This window comes from Aphis gossypii, chromosome 3 (genome assembly GCF_020184175.1).
Source record: "Aphis gossypii isolate Hap1 chromosome 3, ASM2018417v2, whole genome shotgun sequence".
Taxonomy (NCBI): domain Eukaryota; kingdom Metazoa; phylum Arthropoda; class Insecta; order Hemiptera; family Aphididae; genus Aphis; species Aphis gossypii.
The window spans coordinates 31,690,014-31,706,980 of record NC_065532.1 but is presented as its reverse complement, the minus strand read 5'-3'; the positions used below and the strand labels follow the sequence as shown (position 1 = coordinate 31,706,980).

At 23.8% G+C, this 16,967-nt stretch overlaps 1 protein-coding gene across 2 annotated transcripts; it reads right to left on the bottom strand.

The window, feature by feature from the left end:
* Positions 1 to 243: 243 nt before the first annotated feature.
* LOC114122240 (putative leucine-rich repeat-containing protein DDB_G0290503) lies at positions 244 to 13,264 on the bottom strand. 2 transcript variants are annotated; one of them, XM_027984842.2, is made up of 19 exons: positions 13,061 to 13,264; positions 12,810 to 12,901; positions 12,406 to 12,470; positions 12,068 to 12,340; positions 11,909 to 11,982; positions 10,775 to 10,916; positions 10,428 to 10,642; positions 9,063 to 9,194; positions 8,337 to 8,525; positions 3,855 to 7,393; positions 3,650 to 3,797; positions 3,511 to 3,585; positions 3,311 to 3,451; positions 3,167 to 3,231; positions 2,998 to 3,089; positions 1,278 to 1,510; positions 1,136 to 1,213; positions 1,002 to 1,064; positions 244 to 519 (listed from the first exon to the last, which is right to left on the bottom strand). In XM_027984842.2, the coding sequence occupies exons 1-19, from the start codon at positions 13,091 to 13,093 to the stop codon at positions 409 to 411; spliced, it is 5,760 nt and encodes a 1,919-aa protein (XP_027840643.2). In that variant the 5' UTR covers positions 13,094 to 13,264; the 3' UTR covers positions 244 to 408. The 2 variants fall into 2 exon arrangements, with proteins under 2 accessions (XP_027840643.2, XP_027840644.2); XM_027984843.2 differs by having other exon boundaries at positions 3,022 to 3,089.
* Between the last annotated feature and the right edge of the window lie 3,703 nt (positions 13,265 to 16,967).

Sequence of the window (16,967 nt, the reverse complement as noted above, 5' to 3'; positions counted from 1 at the left end):
TCTTAATTAACATTAATATACTATTGTGTGTAAGAAACAACCAATAAATTTAATAACTTTTGTGAATATTAGTGGCATAATTTATAAGGATCAAAGTTGTATCAGAAGAAGAAGAACATTTTGAACTTTATTACATGGGAAATAGTTAGCTGAATAGTACAGGAATTAGGTTTTTGTATACACATAAAATGGTCAAAGATGATTGACCAATAATGATCAACAAAATAATTAAAGTAATATAAATATGAGATTTAAATATACAAATACATTTTAATAATAATAATATTCACAATGAAAATACAGTAAAAAAGTGTAATAAACTAATTAAACATAAAAATAATTGTGCAATAATTAGATATTTTAATAAATATTGAACAATTAACATAAGAATTGAAAATATACACAAAATCAATTCTTTTTGCTCATAAATAAGCTAAACAATTTGTTTGGTGTACTACTGGCTCGCCTTTTGTTTGTATTTGTTTCTTTGGATTCTTTTAATGTGATTTTTTGATTGCCCTGAAATCATGTTAAAATTGATAAATTTAACTATTTATTGGTAACCAGCATTAAGTTATACCTATAAACAATTTTAATATATTATATCTTATGAACATTTTAAATTTATAGACAATCGATTGAGTAGGTATAAAATATAAATTTGATGGATAATACATACACGTGTTCTTTTTTATTTTTACATTGAATGCATTTTTTACTTAAAATTTCATCTTTCAAATGTATTATATTATTTATAATATAAATTACCATTTTATTAAATATTAAATCTTAATTTCACAAACCGATTTTTAGGCCTAAATGAATAAATAGATTTTTGATTTATAACAAATAATAAACATTATAATAGTAATAAATAATAACATTATTATACATTATTAATATATATCTAATTTCGTGCTTAAATTAAAGTATTTTTTTAATAAATTAAGAATTTATAAAACACCTTATAGTAATAAAAAAATAAAAAAATAAATAAATACCGATAAAGAAACACGACCTCCATTTTTGCTTGGTGTTGGTGGTCCTGGTTTTTTATAGGATGTCTAAAAATAAAATAAAGTAAATGTAATATTCAGTAAAACAATTAAATAAATATGTATTGTATAATAAATACCTGATTTCTATCTTTTTTCTTGTTACGATCATTTGGGATAAGGTTTTCAGTCTCATAATCACTATAATTAGCTATTGTCTGTAATAAATGATTTAAATTAAATTGATTATACAATTATGATCAGATGTGACAAAAAAATCACCTTAATGTCCTCTTCTGTAACTAATGATGTGTTTGGCAAGAAATTGGTTTCTACAGCATAACAACTTCTTAAATGTGGCGGGCAAAGCGAGTTGCGAGCTTGTAGTTCTGACAGTCTTTCATTATATTGTTTTTTATTATCACTTAGTCTTACTTTACCTTGTTTTAGATCTGAAAGGCATGAGTGGTTGAACATTTCACCTTCCTCGTCTTCTTCTTTTGGAAATATTTTACCTTTACATAAATGAAAGGAATATAATTTTTTTTTAAATGTATGACAAAGGGCAGGATTTGGAGTTGAAAAGCTAGTTAATTTAAAATGTTTTTCTTAATTCTATAAACCTCCTACTTTAACATAATTACATACAACAGTTTTTACTTGAAAACAATTATTAAAAGAATTGTACATAATATAGGCTATAGGGTACAATACAGGCTGCCATATTGTATCTTTATACTAGAATCACTATAGAAAGATAAATATTTTTATATGATAGTATGATACTACGATATCTTGTTTAAATAGAAATATAATTTTAATTTAAAGGCAGACAAAAGAAGTTATTTTAAATATATTTTTTATTTCGGTAATTTTTATTTTATATATTTCAAGTATTATCTACCTATAATAATAAAATATATACCACACATAAATCTTGAGTTTTTTAAATAAAATATAAATAGACACATTATAATGTATGCATAATAAACTTTGAGTTAATTATTTATTTTTATTTATAATTGAAAATTAAAATTGGAGTAGTATATATTAGAAGGTCCCAACATTTTTATGATGTAACCCATTTTAAAAATTTAGCATTTTATAATATCATTGACCTCATTTTTATAGTTACATTTTGAAAAAATGTATTATTTAAAAATACAATAAGACCCACAGTTTAGGAACTTCTGTTTTATGTAATAATCTTATTAAATTTGACTTAGAATTAATATCGGTATTATCATCAGATTGTATTTGAAAAGTGTGAGTAAAATATTGATTTTTATTTTGAAATACACTAAATCAGATAACTTAATTAAAAAATGATTGAACTTTTATACATTAACAAAGGGAAGATTCTTTAAATAATACAGGCAAATTAATACATTGAATAATAATTTAATTTAACAAAAAATTAACTGTTATTATTTATTTTTTTTTCAGACACTATAATCTGAATTTCTTGCATGTTGTATGAAATGGTCAATATATATTATAAAGATAAATCAAGATAAAATATAATATTTATTTTATGAATAAGACATATTAAGCAATAGTTATACAAGAATACCCATACTATTAATCAAAGCATTATTTTTAGTTACAATTTATTTACATTTAAGAATAGATAATTTATATTATGTTAAATAAATTTTGTTTAACAGGTTTATTAATGAAGTAACAAAGCATATTAAGTATTAATCATTTCAGTTTTTACTATAAATTAAATATATTATATAAATCAAAAATTCAATTAAAATTTAAAGTTATGTAACTAAATTTGTTTTGTTATTAGTTTTTCAGTATATTTTAGAAATATGGCTATAACTCATAATGATTAAAGTTTCAAATGATATAATTAATTGTTACTGTGATATGTGTACCATATTTAGAAATAAATAATAATTAGTATTAATTAATCATTATTATATTAAATAGTATTTTATTAAATTACATACTAGGCAAAAATATTAATAATGTTAGATTGTTAGTAACGCACCAGATGATAAGCTGAATTTTTTACCGATTCCTGCAGGCACATTTCGTTTAGTATTATCATGATAAGAACGAGTTGTTTCTTCAACTAGTGATCTAAAATAACATAACAATTGAAAATATTTAATATTGTATCAAACAAATATATTATTTTTTTTTTTATGTATTTTTACCTGATTTGACCGACTGAGCTAGCCTTAGGCAATGTAAAAGAATTATATTTTGGAAGAGTAGTTGTCTGTAAAATAAATTAATAATGTACATAAAATAACTATTCAACACCTTATACAGGTTTTATACATTTATCAAATACTTACTGTTTCAGATATCATTGACATTTCAAATGGTAAGGACACAGTTGATTCTCTTCTATCCTTTTGTTGTAACTTCAAATATTTTTCACTAACTTCCCATAACTGCTGGCCGAGTTCTTTAATATGAATTTCATCTTTGGTTATCTATTTTAAAATAATTAATTTATATTAATGAAAATTAATAAAGAATTTAAAGAACATACCTTATCTTTGTATTTTAACAATTTAGTTTCATAATCTTGATGAATTTTTGCTTCTAAATCTTTACAAAATTGTTTCTAAAAAAAAAAAAAATGTATGTGATAACTATCAAAATAATTGAAAATTTTAATTGAATTTTACCATTTGTTCTCGTTTTCGTTCAAACTTCTTTTCATATTCTGAGGTTACATACTCTTGAGTTTTTTGTTGTACTTTTGACATTTTGTGATTGCATTCAGATTTTAATGTTGAAATTTCATTTTCTAAATGTTTAATGGTTGCTTGTTGACTGAAATTAAATATTTATTATTATTTTATAGTAAATTTAATTAAATGAAATACATACGTTTTTGATATAGCAAGTAATTCAGTATAAGCTTCATTAGATTCATTACTAATATGATCAATTGTTTGTTCATTTCCTTGTGATTTTAAACTGATTATAAACATTTTTAATACTTCAAATATTTTTTTCACTTTTTCAATAATAGAGTATTCATCACAGTTTTCAACTTGAGCTAGCTGAATACCATTTTGTTCAATAAATGTATCCGCAGATGTTATCACTTCGATTAATGAATCATGATGACCTACTATAGGTTTATTTTGAATATGGTTAGATGAATAATTCAAACAAGTTTCAAAATATGTTTCAAAATTTTTTCTTTCTTTGTTCAGTATTGATTCCAGTTCTACTTTCAAATTTTTTAGGTCATTTATTTTCTGGTAGATATCTATTATTGAGTCATTCTTAAGTTTAATTTGTTTATTAATTTCAGATTCCTTATTGCTAATTTCTTCTTGAGCTTCCAAATTCTTTTTATTGATTTTATCAATTTCTTCAGTGGATTCTTGACGTAATTTATCCATTTGACATTTCAGTTGATGCAATTCTGTCAACAACAATGTATTTTGACTTTCTATTTCTTTATTTTGCTTAACATAATCTTGCAATTTATTTTGATTTAACTCTAAATCAATTTTATTTTGAGCTAAATGTTCTTGGAGTTTATTTGTCTCATTTACTAAATTATTTTTTTCGCATATTAATGAATTGATTTTTTCTATTTGTTCAATTGAACATTTGTTCTGTTCCTTCAATTCTTCTTGCAAATTAATACGTTGTTCCTCAACTTCTTGTAGTTTTTTATCAGCTACTTCAAGTTTTTGTGTAAGATCGTGTTGGATGTTGTCTAATTGTACTTTAGTATCACTGAGTTCTGATTCTAAATTATTTTTTTGACTTTGTAGTTCATTTAATTGTGTTTCGAACCCAATCAATTTTGTTTCATTTAATGTTAAAGATTTTTCTTTTTCTAATAAACAGTCTTTAAGTGTTTTTGTTTCATTTATTAAGTTATCTTTATCTGAAGTTAATGTGAAGATGGTCTTTAAATGTTGATCATTTTCTTTTTCCTGAGTTTCTAAACGCATATGTACAAAATTTAGTTCTTCTTGCAAGTCGGCTAATTTTGTTCCTATTTCTCCCATTTTTTCAAGACGCTGTGTTAAATCCACTTCCATTAAAGTCTTTTCAGTTATTATTTTTTTATTCATTTCTTCATACTCCAGTAATTTTTCTTGGTTAGCTGTAATAACACTATCTTTATTTAATAATTTACTCTCAAGTGCATCAGTTTTATTTATCAAATTATCTATTTTTGTGGTTAAATTAGTATTTGTTTCGACGAGACAGTTATATTTAGTAATATATTCATCTAATTCAATCTGTTTGTTATTACATTTTTCGTGTACTTCATTATATTTGATATTCATATCTTTAAGTTGTTGCTTGGACTCATCTTGTAAATTAAGTAATTTCAATTGGTTTTCACTGAGTTCAGATATTAAATTTGTCTTTAATTCTTGTAAATCTTCATACTGTTTTTCACAAATTAAAACTTTTTCTTGTAATGACTTTAAAGAATCATCATTTTTATTTAAGGATTCTTGAAGTGTGTTAGTTTCTTCTTTTAAACTATCTCTTTCAGCATTTAAAATAGATATTGTTTTTATTTGTTCATTTGACTTCTCTATTTGTTTCTTCAACTCATTTTGTTCAAGAATTAATTTTTCTTGAGTTTCTAATATAATTTTTTCATTAGTTTCTAGTTGCAGAATAAGATCTTGGTTCACATTTGATAATTTAGTAATTGTTTCATTTAATTCAACTTCTAAACATGACTTTTCATTTTTCATTTCATTTATTTTCTTTTCCAAATTATCAATTGTGTTACTACAATCATATAATTTTCCTTCGCATAAATTAAATTTGTATTCATTATGAGATAGAGAATCTTCAAGGTTTTTTATTTTATTACCAAGACACTCTTTTTCATCATTTAATTTTACAATTGTTTCTCTTTGCTCATTGTTTTGTTGAATTTGATTTTCTAACTCAATAATTTTGTTGTTCAAAACTTGCTGTGTTTCAATAACTTGATTTTGTAAGCTTTCTTTGGAAACTGAATATTCGGAAACATCAACTTCTAATAGTTTAATGTCTTCTTCTTTTTTTAATATAATATTTTTCAATCCGTTCAATTTATGTTGCAAATCCAGACATTGTTTTTCAGTATAATCAACAGTTTGTTTCAATTTATTATTTTCTTCAGTAGCTTGTTCAAATTGTATTTGCTTTTTGTTTAAATCTTGACCACTAGATTTTAATTTTTCCTCTAATTCGAATTTTTCCACTTGTAACTGAGAAATAGTTTCAGTTAGTTTGTTACATATTATAAGTTGATCATTAAAATCATTCTGCTTTTTTTCTATAGTTTCTTGTAATTGTTCAACCTTTATTATACACTGATTACTTTGATTTTCTAATACATTTTTCATATCATTAATCTGACATTGAAATTCTTCTTTTAAAGTTTTCATTTGCAATTCATTTTTTTTCAAATTTGTTTCTATTGTATTATTATCAGCTAGAGCTACTTTAAGTTGTTCATTTAACTTATTTAAATCTAATGTAGATTCCAGTACTTTCGCACTTAAATCTTTATTTTCAGAAGATTTTTGTTGTACAACTTCATTGAGATCATTTATGATAAGCTGTTGACTACATTTTTCTGATTGTAATGTTTTAATTATATCTTTTTGATAATTGATTAATTCTAGTTGTTGTTCTATTTCATTTTTTTTGCATTGTAAAATTTCTTCAATTTTTGTTTTTTCATTTTTAACATCTTTCAACTCCTCAAGATAATATTCTAAACAGTTTTCCATCTCATGGTTTTTGTCACTAAAATGTTTCTGTTGAGTTTCAATTTCAATTCTTATATTTTTCAAATGGGTTTCTAATAATAGTTTTTCTTGATACATTGTGTTCAATTGTTCTTCTTGCGCACCAATAGTTTGGTAATTTTCAGCCATTTTTTCTTCATAATAAATTATAAGGTGTTCTTTGTTTGCTAAATTATCTTGAACATTTTTCATATTATTTTCTAAATCAATATAACTTTGATGAGATAATTTTTCTGAATTTTTATATTCTTCTATTATTGACTGTAAATTTTTTACTTTTTCATCATGTTCTTCATGTATAGCTTCAATTTCTGTGTTAGTTTTGCTTAAAATTAGTTCAATCATAGTTTTTGATTTTTTCACAGAATCTATTTCAACAGACAACATCTCTATTTGTTTGTCTCTTTTATTTAATTTAGAGCACAGAGATTCAATATGATTTTCATTATCTTTGATATTATCTTTAAGATGCTTAATTTTTGATTCTAAATTATTTTTTTTCTTTTGGCATTCTTGAAGTTCTTTTATTTTGTTTGAGAATTGATCAATTAGTTCATCCTTATGAGTTTCATAATCATTCAACTTTTTTTCTAATACAATTATTTTTTCATTCAATTCTTTAACCTGGATTTCACTCTGGAAAAACATTAAAAGAAAGAATAAATACAATTTTATATGATACCAGAATAGTGGTCAGATAATTAATTTTCAAAATATGCAACATAATAAATTAACATTCATTAGTTTTTAGTTATATAATATTCTATTTCAAAAGTTAATTTACTAGGCGGTGAAAGGTTTTTATTCGATGTCCACTCCTCTCCAATGAATAATGCAACTAGACAATATTATTTCTGCATGTTAATGTCCAGTAGAAAGACAAAGACGTGCAGAACTAGTATATTTTCTATTTAAATTGTGTGTTTTAACTCACTCTAAAATTAATTATAAAATTCTACGAAATGATCAAGATAATATTTTTACATTTAAGTCTGATGTTAAATACATATAAATACCATCACTGTACTTTTGTTAGATGGAAATATCACTAGCTGGTGTAATATCCTCTAAATCAACGTTTCTTAAACTTTTTCATGGAACCCTTTTTTATGTTCACTTTAATCGTGGAGCCCCTACGTTTTTTTTTTTAGATTTTTAGCTACTTATATTAAACTTTCAACAATAAGTTATTACCACTAGTTAGACTCTGTACTTTGTTTCAATAGTTGTAACGCGTAAAACATTTTGCCTGTTAGTCGCTAATCTTTAGTAAGATTTTTGAACATTTTGGAAAAAAGCACTTTTGTTTTGCGGAACCCTAGGGTTCCGCGAAACACAGTTTAAGAAATGCTACTCTAAATTGATCATTAGTACTACATGAATAAAAGTTATTTTGTAAAAGTGTGAACGAAATATGTTAGATGTGTTTAGTTTTATTATTATATAGTTTTAAAAATAGTAAAAACATTAATTACAAGACATAAACAACTGTATTAATTAGGTAGGAACAATAATATTAAATATATTATTAACTATGATTTGTATTTTAATATGAAAAATTATTTATTGATATACTTACATTTGATAATTCTCTTTTTATTGATTTGTACTTATGTCTGTATTTTTCTTTATCATGGGTTATTTCTTCTAATTTCAAACAACTCAATTCATTAAATAATGTATTTGAAGGTACAGCATTGGCTTCTTGACCACTTATATTTGATGGATTATTTGTAATTGATTTATTGCATAATTCATCTTTTAAAGACTAAAATGAAAAAAGTTATACATTTTATTAAACATAATACGTAATGATTCATTTAATATACAGTACTTAAAAATTATATTTTGAGAAAACTACCAAGTAAAGAAGTAATTTGTAGATTGTAAAATTATATTTTTTGGGTCAAACATAAAAAAAGGAAATATTAAAAAAAAATTATTTGTCATTGAACATAAAAATATGACATTCTTATTTTTATTAAGCATACACTTTAAAGCCAATAAAACAAAATTATCGTTATTACTAGCACAGAAGAATTTAAACAATAAATAACTTAATATTTAAACAAGAGAAAGAGATGGTATAACAATGGTATCAGTTATGTTCATAACTTTAATATAATGTGGAGTTTTAAAAATAGAATATCTCAATAGATAAACTAGAAACAAAAGTACAGTACTTTAATTTTTAATAATCAAAAATAATTTGTCATTTGGAAAAACTGTAAATATTAATCTACATAAACATTATTTTTTATTACAGAACATTAAACGTTTGGCATCAATTTTTTTTTCAACTTACAGTTATTTCTGTGTCTTTTGCTTGTATAGTTTCTTCATATAATTTCAAGTTTCTTTTTAATGTGATATTTTCACTTTCAATATTATCAAACATTAAAATAAGATCATTATAATCTGAAGTTTTCTTTTCAAACTGAAAAATAAAAATAATAAATTACAAAATTTAGAACTACTTAATGATACTCATGCAGTATTAGGTATTATAATTCAACATTATTTATTAAGTTATTAATAATAAGTCTGATTGTATATTTAGTAAAGGATCTTAAAAAATCAGTAAATTGCCAAAGAATTTAAAACAAAAATTTCCAAATTAATTTGTGATCTTCAATTTTAATTTAGGGTTTGTATCATATTTTGAACTAAAACTCTTGGATAGTTATATAATATAGGAGTTTCTGATCATTTATTAATTATAATTTAAACTATTAGACTAAAACTAAAATTGTAATAAATATTAGATTTTCCACCAATAATTTTTTTTTAATAACATAGTTCTCCAAAAATTCATTGCTATAGAAGTATTCTATTTGAAATATTTTTGTACTTGATAATACATATTTAATCTAACTTAACAATATTTTCTCATTCTACAATTTATATCTTAATGTTGAGAATGTAAAAATTTCCTAAATTTCTATAGTACCTATTTGTTCTAGACAAAAATAAATCATCTAACAGTTAGAAATGGAAGACAACAATGTTGAAACTTCAAACCAAGTGTTGTTAAAAAGCTGGCTTTTTAATATTTTATTTTCAAAATATAGTTCTGTATTATGACTATTCTTATATTGAGACCACAGTAGTCATAATTTAAATAGTATAACGGAATTGTACCAATATTACATACCTACTATTCAATATACCAGGAGTGGCTTAACAGTTGATTGATTTCAAAACCTTCTTTGATAGAAATTATTATTATATGTTTAGTAAATATTGTTACATACATATTTCAGATTAACCTATTTATGTGGTTATTTTTTTACATTCAAGTTATAAGAATCTAAATACTGAGATATTTACTGATAAATATTAAGAGCAGCATCTTTTATCAGTGCACATTTAGTGACTATTTCCAGATTATAATAAACTGGACAAGCATATGCAATGACACTTATTTTTATACAACTTATTATGTTAATCTCAATAAATCCTAGTAAAAAAAAATATAGCCACAATTCCAATAATGTGCTTATTACATAGTATAAAGCTATAAGCTTAGAAAAAAATTGTCGATCAAAAATTAATGTGAGTTTTTTATTTAAGAGAACATTTTAAGATTTAGGCCTCCCATGTCCTTACTTCAAAGCCACAACCAGGACACTCTTGATAAGTAGTTTATAATTAATCATCATTTACATACCTTTCCATTAAGCTCTGTATGTTTTTTATCTAGTTCTGTTATTTGTTGCTTTAATTCATTGCAATTCATCTCCAAATCTAGTTTATCTCTATTTAATTTTTTTATAATTAATGTATTATCTATTTTATTTTCTGGAGACTGATTAGGTTTGGAATATTCTTTGATTTCATCTTTCAATAGTTGTAATATTTTATCTTTGTCTTCTAATTTATTATCTAAATTGAAAATTGTAAGTAAAAACAATAATTTTAAAATTCTAATTAACTTTGTATAAATTATTTTACAATAGTGAATGTATATTTTTAGGTAACAAAATAAACTTTAAAAAGTATTTTTTGAATACTTACTTAGCTTAATATTAAGATCTTTTAGATATTTAACATTTTCTGCCAACTTGTAGTTTTCTTCACATTCATTTTTATAATCTTCAGTAAGTTTGGTAATATATTTTTCTTTCTCTTGATTTATTAAACATTGAGATTTTGGCGACTAAAATAAAAGTTATTAAACTAGGTTGGTATATATACCAATATTATTATATATATAAATAATAAAATTAATTAATTGTAAATATTTAATTCAAATAAAATGAACTAAAGAAAGTATCAATAATATTAAGTGCTATAATTCACCAATCAGTATCCAGTATGATTTGAAAAACTGGGTAATGAATATTTAAAAATTAAAATAAGCTGGATACTATAATTGTAAATAATATTTGTAGATCAAATATCTGATATTATTTATTAAATCAGATTTCTAAAGCAGTGTTTCTCAACCTTTTTAGTGCCGGGACCCTTAAAATAGATATAAAATATCGTCCTACCTAACCTAACCCTTCTATCTATATTAAGTACAAATTTGAACAATAAAAATATCACATCATTAACCAATTAATCAAAAAATATATACTATTTTGAATGTTAATTTATAAATACCATGTGTAGTACCTAATTGCTACATGTATACCTAACTTTGTTTTTTATTCAATTAACAGTTTTAAATACAAAAAGATTCATTTTGTAAATTGGCATTTTATTATTTTTTACCTATGTGACCCCCAGGTTGAAAAACTCTGTTTTAAAGTGATGTCTGGCTTTTGGTTTAAATAACATTAATACAGTGAATTGATTAATTATAAAACTTAAAGGTAATAATACAATATATGGTACCTCTAGACTATTATTGAAATTTTAATTAAAAAAAAAAAATTATAAATATGCAATAAATTACAATTTAAAAATTCTTATAACTAGCTTAAAAATTTAAATATTAAAAAAAGCCTAGGAGAAAATATAGATATAATATCTTTATCTTAAAGTCTGATAATAAGACAATTTACTCTAATGTTAATATTAACAAGTAACAACACATAACTTGGATGGCTGAACACAAATATAAAATAAATAAGTATTAATAGTATTATTATAAAAATATTTTGAAAAGTAACCAATTATTAATTTTATGAATGTTAGTATTACCTCACAAAATTCTTGTAAATAACTTCGGCGCATTGATTTTGATTTGATTGGTGTATTGTTGTTTGAATATATTTCTGTACATATATATTTGCAAAAACAATTATTCATTTTAATAAATACAATTAAATTTAAAATAAAAATATAAATCATTATGTTTACCTGAGGTGTTAATAGAAGTATGTTTAGAATCACTTATTAACATAAGTGCTTCAGAAATATTTTGTTTTGTGAATAATAAGGATTGTGCAGCTTTTAAGAAATTTGCTAGTAATTCTTGCTCTTCATTATTCATTCTTTCACTTAATTGATTTCTGAATTTGTCGTTTGTGCATTTTAATAATGCATGTAGCAAAACCACGACACAAGTGTAAATTGAATTTTCTTCATTGTATAAGTCTTCATGTTTTTGGACTTCAAACTCACTATAGTTCACTGTTTAATTTTTTTTAAAATTAATATTTGATAAAAAAAAATCACTTTAAAATTAAAAAAAATACCTTTTATAGTGTTGTAAACTTGTGTATCCTCTGTGCTCAATGCTGAAGAACATTTTAAACAAAATCTACAAAATTAAAAAAATCAAAATATATTTAATATTTTTAAATAATAACAATATATTATATTTTAATTGATAACACAATATTGTCAAGTTGCATAGAAAAATGAATTTGTTTGTTTTCATAAATCAACTATGCGTCATTAAATCCTTTTTAATAGCTCATTATCGCATTATTAATTCATTAAATATTTATACAACTTGACCTAAGGACCTATACTAAATCAAATATAAATTAATATTGTAGTTAGGTAAAAAAAAAAAATATGAAATTTATATGTTATCGGGCAATCTATGGTTTAAGACGTTTAGTTATACATATAATAAATTAAACACAATACTTACACATTATCAACAAATTGTTTAAACGATGTACTGGATACAAGATTTTTTATATTTGAATATTCATTGTCCTTAAATTCATCAAATAAACATATCTGAAAATTATTTTTTGTATTGTAAAGATAACTGCATTATATGTTATAAATCATTAATGTTATCAACATTACGTTAAGTAGTTTACAATTAAATACCTACAATTTCTTTTTATTTAATTAGATTAATATGTAAAAAACAATTATATTCGACTGACTTACCCAACGGAGAAAAGTGGATTCGAAATTGTCCATTTTCGGAAAATATCACGTATGCGAATGTTGAATAACAAGTAGGTAATTATTAACTGTTCATTAGTATTAATTGCGCGTTTGTATTGTTTGTAAACGAAAAAAGTAAAACGAACACAACAAGTTAGAGTATTCGATTCGATATGACCGTTAAATAGTAAACAGTAAATATTAAATGGTAAATACTAAATACGTCAAACCGTTAACTGTTAACACAATATAACACTATGGGCAATGATCAGTGTTGCTACGGTCTAAAAAATTAAATAACGTACATTTGAAGTGAGACGTATTTTTATCAAAATTAACGTACTGATATGACTTAAATTTATCATTATTATTTGAAGTAGTGTCGTCGTGTACTCCTGTCGATTGATACTCCTTTTCCTTACATTTTAGTTGATTTTACCATTGTTTTATTATTGTTCTGTGATTTTACGTTTTCTATAGTCCCCTGATTGTGAATTTATTTACTTATTATGCCACGGACTAAGATATACTTACTACTTAGCCCGTGACCACGATTTAAGATAGTGTGACTTTTACTTATTGTATTATTTTGTGTATTCCTACTGATTGTAAATGTCTCTAAAAAAAATATAATTCATCATTTTTAAACATTTCCAATCACATTATATTATAATATTATATTCAATATCATTATAGTACAATATTACAATTTATAATACACTAAATTTACTGATTATAATATAAATTAATTATTTAATATTATAATTAAAATTTCAGTGTTGTCTATTAAATTTTAAAATTTTTAAAAGCATTAAACTCATATGAGGAATTATTTATTACATATTTTTTTAGGTATTTTTGGTATTAAAATCCAAAATAATATTGATTTTTAGCTACAAACTAATAACAATTTTTCCGCTTTTAACGAATTTAACCTATCTAAAATTTGAATTTCAAACAGTACCTAATAAAAAAAATTCCAATAACGTATGATTTTCTTTGATATTTTTAATGAGGCTACTGCGATTCTGTTTTGTATAGGTATCTAACTTCTTGAAATGTAAAATGAGTAAACATTTTTTAACACTTAGATTAGTTAGATTCAGTACCTTAAATCATACATTTTAATAAATTAAAACTGAAAAATGAGTATGTACCTACCTATAATTCTAAGCTATATTTATTTCAGAGATAATTATTATAATTTTATTTAAAGGGAATCTGATATGAACTTTGCTAGAATTTTTAAATATTGAAATAGGTACCATAGCCCATAGGTATATCTAAGTCCTATAAGTAAACCCGTTGGTTAGTAGGTACCTATAACAATAGTAAGTAATAAGTAACTAGTAAGTATACACAATACGTTGTTGGGAAGTACCTACATATGGTTTATGTAATTATTTTTGCTGGTTTCACTTGTAAACATTTTTATGTATCTTGACCTATAAATCTGCTGTCAGCTAATACATTAAAACGTTCGCTTCAAATATTAATATTTTTACGCAAAAAACGGTTTTACAAAAAATAAATCCTGAAACAAGAGTTTTTCATAAGAGTTGGTTTTAGATTTTTTTTGAAGATAAAAACCGTTTGCATAGCCTAAAAGCAATGTTTATTTTACTTTTTTCTGTAATACATCATTTTAAGAACATCCATTATATTGAATCTAAGTGAACGAAAATAACACCAGATGCTAGATAGTTTTGATGGAAAAAAAAAATACATTTTTAGCTCATCACTAAAAATGACTATACTTACTTATTTTGTTCGTGCAAACTATACGCCCGTTAATTGTGGTTAACATTAATCCACCATTAGGTATTTATATTGTAATGGTAGGTATATTATGGTAATTATTTATTCGATAGTAATATTACATAATCATTTTATAGTACCTACGGTTATTATCATACGCATACGCTGGTCATACGCACTCTAACTTCACTACAAAGTATGCAGTGATACAGTATCGAATACATACCTATTTGGTCGTAATTTTGTCTTAAATAACAGCTAGATAATCGTATTTATAGTTGTTGATGCTTAGGGATAAATCATAATTTTTAAATTATAATACATTCCGTATTATAAGTACATCACTAATCAATATAATATTATCTAATGTCATATAATTGTTACCGTACAGTATTATTACATTATATACATCAAGGCCTAAAATTAGGGTATTTTTGCTACTGTACACCTAATTCCATATACCGAAATATTTTTAAATAATAAACATAGACTTAGTAGTATACATATGCCACATATAATCTCGTAGCATAATTGTTTTTGGTATTTATTAATAATTAGTTAAAATAAATGCAATCTAAGACAATCTTCTGAAAAAGCTTTTGATACCTATTTCTATTAACTAAAAATTTTAAAACTAAAAACGAAATACCGAACTTTGGTTAATGTACAAAAAGTAATAATGCACACTTTTAAATTTGCTACTGCACATAGTGCGTGCCACTACTGCTACTGAACACAATTTTAGGCTCTGGTAATTGGTATACATTTATAATAGGTATATTATATGTATTAATGGTATTTTACATATAAAAAGGATTATTGTCATTACGTGGCAGTGGCGTCATTTGTGGTGGGGAGGTGGGTATTTGCCCCTGTCTGATTTTAAAAGCAGCCTGACGGGCCGGGTTGTTGCCGTTTAATCATTTTTGTATTTTATTAGCGCAAAATCATGGTTATTTTTATAAAATATTCAGAAAATATTATACTATGTTCTAGGAAATTATTGTCACAGTGATAAATTTTTAATTAACAATTATTGATAGATGGAATATATTTATATTTTATATTTAGACACATGCTGAGACGTGCATGTATGTAGGTATGCATGTTTGCGTGTGTGTGTTTTGTGAAATATTAATAATTAACATCATTATCGCGTATAGTTTCATTTCTAAAATTTCTAAAATTAAATCAAATTCTAGAAACAATAATCGATAAGCACAATAATTTATCATTGATCTCGGACTGCAACGTTCAGTTAACTTGCGACAGTCGTGCGTATGGTAAACTCGTAAACTACTCTGTAATTTGTTGATTTCTTGAGTACCTATATTAAAATTTATGTTTTTCGTAGTGTGTGTTCATATTAATATTTTTATACGGACAAAATGTGTCTTAATAAAAAAGGAATGGGTGGTGGGTCTAAAACCCGAAGTGCTAAAAAAATAAAATTGGTACAAATCGTTCAAGAATCAAAAACAATATTCCTGATGTACCTGTTCAACAGACGAAACTTGAACCAGTAAGTAAGCAATAAAAAAGTTATTTTAACTTAAAATAATATTAATTTGTATAAATATGTCGTATACCACCTATATATCTAGATTGATGTACACTGTAAAATTAATACAACAATCAATATTTTTAGATGTTACAATTATAAATTTATAAAATAAGTAAGGGGGAATGGTAAATGAATTTATTAATGAAAGTTCTAAGTAGATATTTGCTTGGGAGCGAAGCGAGCGGTTTTTTTTTACTCATTCAGGCGGGTCAAAACTTTTGCCACCTTCTATTGAAAACCAAAATGACGTCACTGTTACGTGTGTAGACCAGTTAAAGTAAAAATTAAATTGAAAACCAAATAAAATAATGAAATTGTTGCTTTTTTAGCCAAAGCAAGGTTACCTAAATTCCTTATAACCTGCACATATCAGTGGCCCTCGTTTCAACAGATAACACTATGTAACAATTAACTTAACTTCTATCGAAATTAAGAGAAAATTTTAATTTAGATATAAAATACCTTTGTAGTTAAATTACAAACAATAATGGAATAATTGAAACCATTTAATTATTTTTGATGGTAAAATCGAAGTATCCAATTTCACTAATAGAGCGCAGCACCTAAACTGTAATTTTTAATTTT

Excerpts from the sequence above, each read along its gene's own strand:
- LOC114122240 (XM_027984842.2), bottom strand. The coding sequence starts at position 13,093 with ATGGACAATTTCGAATCCACTTTTCTCCGTTGG. Across the intron at positions 12,471-12,809 it reads AAACAATTTGTTGATAATGT|ATTTTGTTTAAAATGTTCTT; the intron begins GTAAGTATTGTG and ends TTAATTTTGTAG. Across the intron at positions 9,195-10,427 it reads ATACAGAGCTTAATGGAAAG|TTTGAAAAGAAAACTTCAGA; the intron begins GTATGTAAATGA and ends TTTATTTTTCAG.